The sequence below is a fragment of the Cydia pomonella genome, chromosome 20, assembly GCF_033807575.1.
Source record: "Cydia pomonella isolate Wapato2018A chromosome 20, ilCydPomo1, whole genome shotgun sequence".
NCBI lineage: Eukaryota > Metazoa > Arthropoda > Insecta > Lepidoptera > Tortricidae > Cydia > Cydia pomonella.
This window is the reverse complement of record NC_084722.1, coordinates 3827731-3839863: the sequence shown is the minus strand read 5'-3', so window position 1 is coordinate 3839863 and position 12133 is coordinate 3827731. Positions and strand designations below refer to the sequence as shown.

Genomic DNA, 12133 nt, shown 5'->3' with positions numbered 1-12133 from the left:
GACCGGGTATAATTTTATTCCATTCGGTGTCGAGACCCCTGGTCCGCGGGGCCTGGCGCTCTCAGTCTATTCAAAAATCTGTCTAAGAGACTCAGAAACGTCACAGGAAATCAAAGAGCTGGCAACTTCCTCGCCCATCGCATCAGTTTAACGGTCCAGCGAGGAAAAGCTGCCAGCGTCATCGGTGCTATGCCGAAGTGGCCAATTTTATTTTAGATTTAATTTACTGACATTTTAGTTTTAGTATACTTATAGTTTTTATTATTAATTCTAATAATTATTTTATATAAGTAATAATTGTATTTATTTATGATCAAAATAATCTTAAGATGTATGCATATTGGAGGAATGGTATTCGTAATAGTTTTCCTAAAATATCTATATTAAAAAGGTCGACAACATCTTGTTTATCTTTTTCCCGTATTATAATCGGAGAGGTCGAAATAATTTCGAGGGTCCCAACTAAATACTGAGCCTTGAATTAATTAAATGTTGACAAAAGGGACAGACATTCCTACCGTTTCACCCTGAAAAGAATTAATTCTAACCCAGATTATTCGGACAAGGGATGTAATCTTCCTACCCACACATTGGGCCACCTTGTATATTTCAAATTCAACCTTTGCGGTATACTTTTAAGTCTAAATTGCAGTATACAATATGACTTTACTAAAGTTTAGGAAATTCTTATGCAGTGAAAAAATGTGTAAAGGCTTTTGTAATGACGACCTTTTTGAAGATCAGTACCCCTAGTGTAAATTTGATCGACATCATAACGTGATGAACGCGTTTGCGTTAAGTCTCATTTTGTATAGGATTTTGAGTTTCCAAAACGTCCCGCTTGGCGCGCTCTTTCTAAATCCAATACAAAATGAGACTAAACGCAAACGCGTACGTCACGTTTCGAAATCGAATTTATTTACACTAGGGGTACAGTTCATGTTGTTGTTAAATATAAGGAAATTTTAAGGGTTTTTTAAAAGGAAGTTTTTTGTTATGGCCCAAAATAAGCGGATTATTACATCAGGGTGCTAAATATGGTTATGGTTCATGATATGTGACATTATCTATGAAAAGGGACCTTATTGTCGATGGCGCTTACGCCGCACTGCGTAGCGCGGCGTTGTTTATAACATGGGAGCGCCACCGACAATAAGGTCCCTTTTCATAGATAATGTCACGTATGCGTAATTTTTGTGTCAGTTAGATTTATTTATCGTGCTGCTGCTTTATTGACCGAAGGAAAGTTCTCCGTTTTAACTCGGGTAATTTGGCAAACTGATTCTCGTGAAATTTTGTGACCAGATTCTATAATGAAATAGAATTTAACTGACAATTCAGTTTTTAGAAAATTTTCTAAATGCGGAAATTTACAAGCTCGGCCGAATTTCACCTTCCTATACAAAAAAAGTTTCGTTCTCATTTTAAAACTACGTATTGGGTTGTAATAAAACTTAGCACAAACAATAACATGCGGTATATATAGGGCTTAAATTAATTTATATTGCTCCACCATATAAAACAAACGAAATAGAGCAAAAACAAGTTTTGTATGAAAACCTTAAATTCGTTGTATTTTTTTAATTATGGTATGTGAGGTCACATCGACTACTTACAGGACTAGATATATCTTATCCTATTGTAAGTACAAAGTTTCAGAGCAATCTAGCTAGTCATTTCAAAATGAGAACGAAACTAAGTTTGTATGGAGAACCGAGCTTGCTGGGGACCCTTAAGCACCAATACGGTCTATGGCGCTTAACCCTTAAATGCATGATTTTTCTTTTTGCCTGAAATTAATATATGTATCACATAATTGATTACTGATTCTGGGAAAAATAAAAAAATATATAAAACGTCGGTTTTACTGCTAAATCAGTGTTAGAATATACATAGGCTAAATCATATTTATGTAAATATATAATTTTCAGTAAGAGATATATGAAAAATCTTACTACTATCAGAAAGGTAAACTATTTGTGATATACAATGATTTTAAATATAAAATAATTGCAAACCCCGAAAAAAACCGCCTAAATCACCATTACATTACATATACCAACTTTTCGAGATTTTCCAAATTTTCCGCCATTCGGTCTTAAAACTAATGTATTTTTTTAAACTAAAATACTGCTCAGATTAAAATAAAACATCTGAAAGTGTATTAATTAAATTTACGATCAAAATAATAATAAAAGCCCAAAGTTTATTATTAGATTTTTAAAATCTGTGAGCTGTCTAATGCTTTGTGGACATTTGGCAACACTATGCATTTAAGGGTACCATAGAGGGTACTGTGAGTCTGTGATAATAAATCAAAGAAGTATTTTTCACTTTTACATTTTCTAAGCTTATCGCGAGGTCTACAGCTCACAGATCCACTAGTTATTTTATTTCAAAAGTAAAGGACTTAATGTGCTTCTGACAGTTTAGTTTACTTAGACGGACAGTTAACATCGTATTGGAGACCACTTCTGGTAAAAAAAATTATTCTAATGGAAATACCACAGATTGTCCATACAAAAAGAGAAAACGTTTTTCCATTTCTAAATACTTATTTCAAAATTTGCTACTTTTTTTTCTTTAAGCGAAACCTACCTAGAATTATAATGAAGCGATTGACATCAAAATCGAAGTGATTTGTTAAGATTTAGTTAGTGAAAATGTTTTCTCCTGAAATTTAATTTCATAGAATAAGTAGCGTTATTTCGCTAGGATCGCAAAGCTATTCTTATCTCTTAAGGTTTGATCTTGTTATGACACGAGCTTTATGATCACTTACTTGATATATGCGCGCGAAATGCATTGTCAAGGTCGTATCATAGCAATGTCAATACTTTAACAAATTATTAAATAAGAATCGGTCTAGTGCTCAGCCATGATAGTAAAATATGACGTTCCACGAGGTACCTTATGGCTGTTGGCGCTTACGCTGTTATTAACGACGCTCCAATACTAATGCGGGGCCACGTGACGTAAGCGCCAACCGCCATAACGCGGAACGTGGCGTACGTTCCGTGTGGAACGTCATATTATCCCTATGGAGAATATGTCACATTACTTTTATCTCTTCACCTCGGTTTGCTCAAAATAAATAAATAATTGGGTTTTCCCTAGCGAACGAAGTGACATTTCAACTCTTAGATAACGAGATTTATTCGAATGGGAATAACACCTAAAAATCGAAATACCTAAAGTTGACTGAAATATTTAAGAAAATAAAGTTTTTATCTTTATTTCTCAAATATTTCTCATCGCGTAGACAAGCGAAGTTTCAGCTTGGGAAAAACTGCGTTAATATGTCCTCATCCTATTCTCGTAAAATTTGTTGATAGACTACAGTAGCTTAGGTTAGGTTAGAACTGCGACCCTCTATAGAATCGAGCTGTTGAGAGAAACGTAGGTTAGGTTAGGTTATAACTGCGAACTTAAAGGAAATGAACTGCTGCCAAAAATGTAAGTAAGGTTAGGTTAGAACTCAGATTCCAGGCATTTAGGACCAAATGAAGGTATTAAAACGATTTCCCGCTTACTACAAATTAATTCCTAAAAATGCTTTTTTATGGATCTAATTTGATTAGATTATTATTGAAATTGCTTTATCAGACGAGTACGCCGAAGGTAGGCGAAGTTTGATCGAAGGTTTACGAAGCGTCTCGTTCGAGTTTTCATTTCAAAACGTTTAAAGATTTATATTTGAAAATATTCCCGAGCTCCACGCTATTTACGTCTCGTGCGCCAATGCCGGACGCCATATTGTTTTGTTGTGCAAATAGCTTCTGTCGTTTGAGAATTGCAATAAACTAAATTAATTGTTTATATCGTTAAAATCGTGTTGATATTGTGTTTCAACAATGCCAAAAAAGTGGTAATGTTCGTGATATAAAGTAAGAGTCGGGAAGATTGAAAAACTTATAAAACATAAAAACTGTAAGCGCCAGTTCCAATAGCTAGTTAGAGCGATCCAGAGTTGCTCTATTTGCCTTATTACTCAATGAACTTAAAGAGCTCCAGCCCTCGCCGCTTTATATTACACCACCACGGAGCTACTAAATATTTAAAGCAGGAGAAATTCAAATATATCTTACTTAAAAATTATTTTCAACTTAGGGATCAGGGGGCCTAGCCAGGATGAGAATCTGCAGAAAACGAAACGAAACGCTTATCTCTTTATTACCCTTCCTTATTTGTGCGATAGAGAGATATAGATTTTCGTTTCATTTCCTTGCGAACGATTGACATATTTGTTAGGCTTCTAGATTTTCATATGTATTGTCCAGTAGGCAAAGTAACGATCGAAGTAAGTGTTTTAAATCGACACGAAATGCGAATTACCTATTCGCACATGTATCGTACAACGTTTTACAGTACCTACATATGGCTCTTTAAATTTTCGACATAGTTACATAATGTACTGTAAAATTACTAAATATTCTAATTCCTTTTAATCCCTAATGTACGTACGTCTAAGTGGGCTTATAAGTTGTGCTGGGTTTTTAACAGTCATGTTTTTTGTTTCTATAGATTCTAAATTATAATATGCTTGAATTTAAAAACGTTGACATTAACTAAACAAACGCTAACCTATATAACCTTTAGGTACTTATAAAAAAGTATTTTTGTCGTTGTAAAGTATATAAAATGAGCGTAAAAAGCTGTAAGCGCTAAATCCAATAGCCAGGTAGAGCGATCCAGAGTTGGTATTTGCCTTATTAGTTATTACTCAATGAACTTTAAGAGCTCCAGCCATGGTGGTTTATTTAACGCAACCATTGAGCTACAAAATGCTTGATACATCATTAATTGATTGGACAAAATGACATTTACATTAATTTATATTAACTTGTATGTGATTAAACAACTCTTGGCCTTGAGTCACAACCCGCGTAATATTGTATTTGTACATATATGACCCATTGTTGTAAGATGATGTGAATATTATTTAAACCGTAAGCACCATAGCGCTGTATGCTGTATGTTTCTTTAAATGTTTCTTATCATTCTTATGTCATCTTAGTAATATCAGCTTTGCCTTTCAATTCCAACAAACAGTAGTTCAGCTACTTACCAACAATTCATTCATTTGTTAATTTCTTTATTTGCATTCAATACACTATACAGTATAGACAGTATAGTACATGAAACCCCTAGGGGTGTGACAAAAGATAAAAATTAATATTTACAGAACAGTCACTGAGTATAGCAGTCAAAAAAGTCAGGTCGAAATATAATACATATAATAGAAAGTAGAAATTAAAAAATACAATATAAAATGTACTTTTAATACACGGTTTTGTAGTATCCAAATTTAGCAAAGTATTATCGCATTGCGCATCTGAATATACTTTGTGTTCTTAGTGAGATATTTCCAAAGAAACATCTGTATCTATACATTGTTATATGGTTGTTTCTTGTATGATTGTTTCTGTGTTATCTCCGAAAAAAAAAAAAGCTGGAAGAGTTCTTCGTAGCTGATCGTACCTACTTCGTTATGGCCGAGTCTTATTCCACTCGCTTACTTTTCACGATGAAAATGTTTCTAGAAAAATGACGACGTCGGAAGGCGGGTCATAATTATTTACGTTGTCTTGTTTCTGACCACTTTGCCACGCTTGTCTTTGTGGCTTCTATCATATAAAAAAAGTCTTTTGCACGTCTTTATAAAAAAAAAGATCAAAGAAAATCAAGATGGACCATATGAGACACATAAAATTAATTTAGTATATAAGCGCACTTATATCAGCTGCGTCCACGTTTACGGCCTGGCCTATATTCTGACCTGGTGCTCTTTGCAAATTTCACAATGAGGTGTCTGTGTACAGTTAGCATCAATAGTAGCGGATGAAACAACGCGCCGAACGTATTTGATATTCCGGATAACTTTTCCAAATATAGATGAATCTCTAAAATTTACATTCAAAAGTATATATTTTACCATCTTAATTGTTCTACATATGGAACCATCACATTTTGTTAAGGTGTTACAGAATGGTAGATACTTTTGAAACCTTGTTTGATCCGCTACTTTTGATGCTGACTGTACCTAGTCTGTGGGATCCTATAACGTAAACTCGCTTACGCTCGTCAAAGCAATGAGAATACAAGATAGTAGCCCCGCCCGGATAATCCAATGCTGACTGTGGGCTGAAAAACGGCAGCAGCAGACTTTAAGAAAAATAAAATAGTGCCTTTGTTGGGTGTCGAAATGGTAGCGAATTTGTAGTCTTATTTACTGCTGTAGTAATCAGGTAATCGTAGTCATCCTGAAGGTCGCGAAGTTTGAATCTCGACACAATGCGAATTTTGATTCGTTTGTCGTGAGTGTTCCGAGTCCGACTGAACATCTAGCGAGGAGGAGGAGTTTTGGCCGAAGGGTGTCAAGTTTCGGTGGATCCGCGGCCGGATCCCTGACACTGCGGGTATGCGTAATGCATAATGTGATAAGTAATTTTCAGTTTAAAAAATATATATTTTATACGTATGCTAGTTTTCATTTAACTTCATAGTCCTAAGATTTTTTTTATGTTAAGTTGTATTTTTAAAGTGACGGCAATATTTTTAAAAGTCTTTGTTTTACCTCGTATCGTATCTAAATATGTTTAAATATATTTTTAACCATTCTCATTGGCACGTCATGTGGTGCTAGAGACATATGGAAGGCATTCGATGGAGAGGCACAATAACGAATGAGGTGTTACGAAGACTGAGTGAAAGAAGAGCTTCTGAGAATTATTGACAATAGACGTGGAAAAATGATTGGAAGTTTAATACGACACGGAGGGATAGGAAACCCAGAAGCAGCTACCTTACAGATCAAGTCAAAGAAAAGTGGCTGTGACATAATCGGACAGACAGACGGACATGACGAATCTATAAGGGTTCCGTTTTTTGCCATGTGGCTACGGAACCCTAAAAAAGTAGGGGTCGTTTATATAAGTAGTTGTAAAAGTCAAAGAGTTGGCGCAAGATCGGGAAAGCTGGAAGATACTTGGCTTTTTGACCCAGTGGTTGACTGATAGAGATTGCCTTAAGGCATCCACCATTTGTATTTTATGTGCAATAAAGTATAAATAAATAAATACTCCACCGAAAAGAGAATAACTCTTAAGTTCATTATGATGGTGTCATGTTATATCTATTAATAGATTTGTTTAATTAAACAAATGAATTAAAATAAAACACTCGTAAATATCGCCATTATATAGCTTTACACATGTCTAGTCATGGACGAGTCTCCGAAACGTTGATTTCAGTGGAATTTCATAAGGTTTTGTTTCTTGAACAATGCGTGTTGGAATGTTGTCATATTAAAACCGAACGAAACTAGGTTATTATGTTACAGACGGAAAGTGATATTCTGAATTATAGGGCAAAAAATATTTTATCTTATCGTAATTATTTTATTACGCAGTCGCTTTTAGTTTACTTACTCTATATGTAAATTTGTATGAGAAATCAAAAACATTTAAGTCTAATCTGAATTTAAAAGATCCTTTATTATTGGAGCTTGCTTGAATGCCAAGGTCTTACTTAAGAGGCTGTCAATACCTAAAGCGCGCACACTGTCTATTTGTATCGGAGTAAATGAGATAGCACTGTCGCATGTTACTGGGCCTGGGCAAGGGAATAATAAGAAAAATATTTACATAAAAAAAAGTGGATTATTATTGTAATATTTAACTCGACCACGGTTTAGATATAAATGTTTTGAAATTGTAATTTTAATTGCAGACCCATAAGTCAAAACAATAAAGACATAAAACCGTTTAATTGTGATTTTAAGACCAATCTTTGCTATTATTTTCTATCGAGCCGATTTCGTTCAATCGTGTATCGAGTACAGCCACGGTCTTTGAAATATAATTAATATGAACATATATTTTTCTTACTTGACTAAAACAAATAGTCTTTCTTAAAAAACTGTTTAAGTAACATAAATTTCAAGGACATTGGGTGTTGACAGCCTCTTAAACAGTTTAGGCTGCTCATTTTCAGTCAGTATATATGACAAGCTTTTCTGTCTTATAAAAGTAGTAGTGTGCGGATCAAAATGTATTTTAATTTAGGTGCGGCTGGTCGACACCACAGGGGACTCCAGAGCTGGCGCGTACCTCTCTCAACGTGTTTCCCTTGCGATACAGAGAGGTAACGCTGCCAGCGTCATGGGGTCCATGCCGCAGCCCGAGCTGTTAGAGGGGTCTTTGTAATTGGTTTTTATTTTTGTACGTAAGTATATATTATAGTCTATGATTTTTTTCTAGGTTTAATTTTAGTTTTAATTTTGTAAATTGTCTAAATTAATATATAGATATTAATTTAGTATTTTTTTTTAATTTATCAAAAAACTGATCGGCGATTGGCTCAAGTCACACCTGATGGAAAGTGAAGACAGGGCCTAAGATGGAGCTCACCGGTTCAGTAGTAGCCTATTCAGTATTCACTCTTGCTTTAAAGAGACCGAGGTCATATTTATCAGGGAATACAGATGGCGGGAGCGCCTTCCATGCTTTAGCCGTCCGTACCAAAAAAATTAGTAAGTTCATATAGATTGGTAAGAAGCTTTAGTATTTTTTAGCTTTAGCATTTCTTTTGATTTAGCTTAATAACATAACATACACATTAATATTTCTTTTAATTTTTAATAATCTAACGGGACGCGTTCTATCCAAAACGGTGGGAAAATGCCAATGACAGGGTCGAGTGGAGAAAACGACAGCTCAGCTGTGGGATACTAAAGCAGGCTAACGAAAAAAATCTAGCAAATATAATTATTTAATTATGCTCCTGGCATGTTTTGAATTTTTACTGAGAAATTATTTGATTAATGTATTTTAATTTAATTGATCCATACATAAATTTACACGACCGGTATGGCCTAGTCGATAGTGACCCTGCCTATGAAGCCGATGTTAATTATGTATGTCAAACATGGTAGTGACTGAATATTTTAGCGCCTAGTTTCAGTTACCATATTACATATTCATCTGAATAAATATTTAATCGTATAAATTCGTTTAGTAGGCTATTACAATAAGGTTAGTATTAACATTTTCAGCTACCTACATCCTACATTCAAACCTACTTTTCATTTCAATTCTAGATACGACTTAATTAAATTTCACAAAGTAGAGCTGACTTAGTACAGTGGCCATCAGATATATCGGAGCGGCCGAGGTGCTCACAAATATCTGAACACGCCTCTATTGTCAAGGCGTTAGGGCCTACGCTAGCTGACGCGGACGCCCGCCGCGTGCGCACGCACGCGGGTGCTATTTGTAGGTGAAATCCGCCGCACGCGTCCGCTTCAGTTACCGTTGCTCATACTATTTTTCGTTAACCCGCTCGTCCGCTCCGTGCACCCGCGTCAGCTAGCGTAGGCCCTTAGAGTGCATGTTCAGATATTTTTAAGCGCCTCGGCCGCTCCGATATATCTACTGCGACTGTACCTAGATACTTTTTTGTGTTAAAAACTAAAGTATTTAATTTTTACCTATTTATGTAGTATTTTATATTCTATATTCTTTTTTTTTACACATCTGCGCGAGCGAAAGTCACAAGGAAGGTAAAAGAAAATCTGTAATTTATTATAATATTTAATTGAATAGTCCCTTATTTAACACCAAATAATTGCTATTGATTATTGCACCTTATTATTCACCTTTTTCCAATATTTAAAACAATATGTCATAGAAGATTAAATCTTAATTAGTGAATATTTTTTTGGTACTGGCGTCTCTTTGGACAGTGATAACCTAAAGGAACCTACTTAACAATTTTCTTATAAACTAATTTAAAAAATATATACGGCCACTTACAATATTAGGTAGTATTAATTTACCCCCCAAAACAATAAATATTTAATTAAATAACTAATTACTAAAGGAATTTCGTGATTAAAACTACCAAACGCAATAAATTACGTGAAACGATCAACACAAATACAACTTTCTTTAAAATATTCAAGTAAAAGTACATATAAGTTCCTAAATAGAGAGAAAAAAGTTATACAGTCAATAATCTGATTAAATCTAGCTACAAATAAATTGCCTGTGACTTTGGATCATAGTAGTAACACTCTGCATTTGCTTGCCCGTCTGTCCATCCTTCTCGATTAACACCTTATTAATAATATTCGCACAGTCTTTATTCTCAATAATAGTTACATGCGTACCTTCCAAATAGTGCACAGTCACGTTACTATGAGTAAACTTATCGAGACCATAGTTTTCATCACACACTAAGTTAGGAAGGTTTTCTTTAGGACGTAGAAGTACTATTGGCGCGTGGATTTTCTTAACATCTTTAGAGTTGTAGTTCAGTACAACTTTGACTCTATCATAAGTGACGGCTGCGACTGACGCAATGAATTTAGGTGTATATCTGGATTGTATAGGTGACATTTCAATGGCAGTCTTCACTTTTTCTTCGAAGTTCTCGATTTGGCTGAGTTTTTCTATGAGGGCTGTGGAGATTTCGTTGTTGGGGGCGACGATGTCCATGGTGTGGCAGATGAGGGCGTTCTGGAGTTGAGCGTCGCTCTTGAAGCAGATGACAGTGGTGAGGATGGCTTGGAGGAAGTCTGGGGCTCCGTCGACGCAGAACACTAGACCGTTCTTGTGACCTGTTGGAAGTAATGATACGTATTAGTGATACTCAAAGAAGATTGATACACTAGCTTAACATAGGTGCAGTTTACAAAAATAATTGTCATCATTGTATGTGATGATGTCATACAATTTCAACACATTGACTATTAGCGACCCGCTAGGCGGGTTTTCTGTTCGTAGTCGTTTTTCGCTACATACGGTTTTTTCCATGTTATCGGTTACGCTCGTAGCGTGTAGCTCGCGTTGTCAGTCAATGTGTTAAGTTATTAAACAATACATATAAACATGTTTTGTCACTTAATTTTTGCATTTTCGTTGATGTATGCAAGTGAATTTAGAACATAGGTCTTGCCTCGTAGGTATTGAGAGGCGCTTCTTAAAATTTAACAGTTGAACAAAATATATTTAATGAAATTAAAATCTATTTACGAATTAAAAAAAAAAAAATATTTCGTAATAAACAAACGCCAGCCTCGCTAGTTAAAAGTATACCCCGTTTCATATAACATGGCAGGATTCTACTTGAGACGGTCATTAGGCGTAACCAATACGAGTGACAACAAAAGATACCCGGCAAACGTTTTTTTGCGGCGTCGTGACTTGCATATAACTGTCCAGTCTTGATCCTTTTGTGTTATTATTTGGCAGTCATGTCAGTCTGATAAAAATATTTTAAAACTAGTTGTTGTTGGACTGCATCCTATTTCTAAGGCTGGATGTTATTAAGTAAATAGTTAAGTTTTTAAGCTTTTTCCGTTAAACACAAAACTTTTTTTTTAAAAGTGTAGGTATTAAAATCAATGGTTAAACAATAGATCAACATTATGGTTCTCTTAGTGTAGTTTCAAGTGGATTCCCGCCATGGTAAATGAAATGTGGTATAAAAGTAGGTACAACAACGTAAAATCCGTCTGAACATGAAACTACAACTATCCTTTACAATTACGAGCTGTTTCGAGAACAATGACGTTAAAGTTTAGTCCATTCATTATTAGTTAACTAACTAACTTTCACTATCACTGACGTTTCGCAGACGGAGTAAAGTCGAGAGTTCGAGACTGCTCAATATCTAATTCGATTTATTGTTTAGCCGTTTCTTTTGAGTTAGTTACTTATGCTATTGTAACCAAACTTAAGTACTTAATACTTAAGTTTGGTTACCAATACAAATGTCTTGTTACTTGACAGGAAACAAATAAAAACCCCCGTGTACTCAACATAGTTTTGAAACCTTTTGAGCGCTTTATATCGTAAACACAAACATCACTCAAACGCCAAGCTCCCGGGCGGAAGGGAATCTAATGTAAACGTGTGAAGGTTACTTTGACAGCGTCCACCATAACACCTACCACGCTTTGGGCACGACTAGTAACGACGCCTTAAGTTGTTCTTCGTGTTCAAAAACGGTAAGTACTTTCCTTTATATTCATTATAGAAAAACCTTACCGAAAAATCACCCAACTAAGGGCCAAAACTCATATAAGATCTTCGTTTCTCCGTATCTTTAGGTATTTAAAAAAGGTAAA

The 12133-nt window shown here is 35.1% G+C and overlaps 1 protein-coding gene across 1 annotated transcript in view; it reads right to left on the bottom strand.

Annotated features, from left to right (window-relative positions):
- Positions 1-9555: 9555 nt before the first annotated feature.
- Positions 9556-12133, bottom strand: part of LOC133529178 (fatty acid synthase-like) — an 81974-nt gene continuing 79396 nt past the window's right edge. Inside the window, exon 40 of the mRNA XM_061866829.1 lies at positions 9556-10621. Within this exon, the coding sequence (XP_061722813.1) occupies positions 10029-10621 (593 nt within the window). The 3' untranslated portion in view covers positions 9556-10028. The remainder of the gene's footprint in view (positions 10622-12133) is intronic.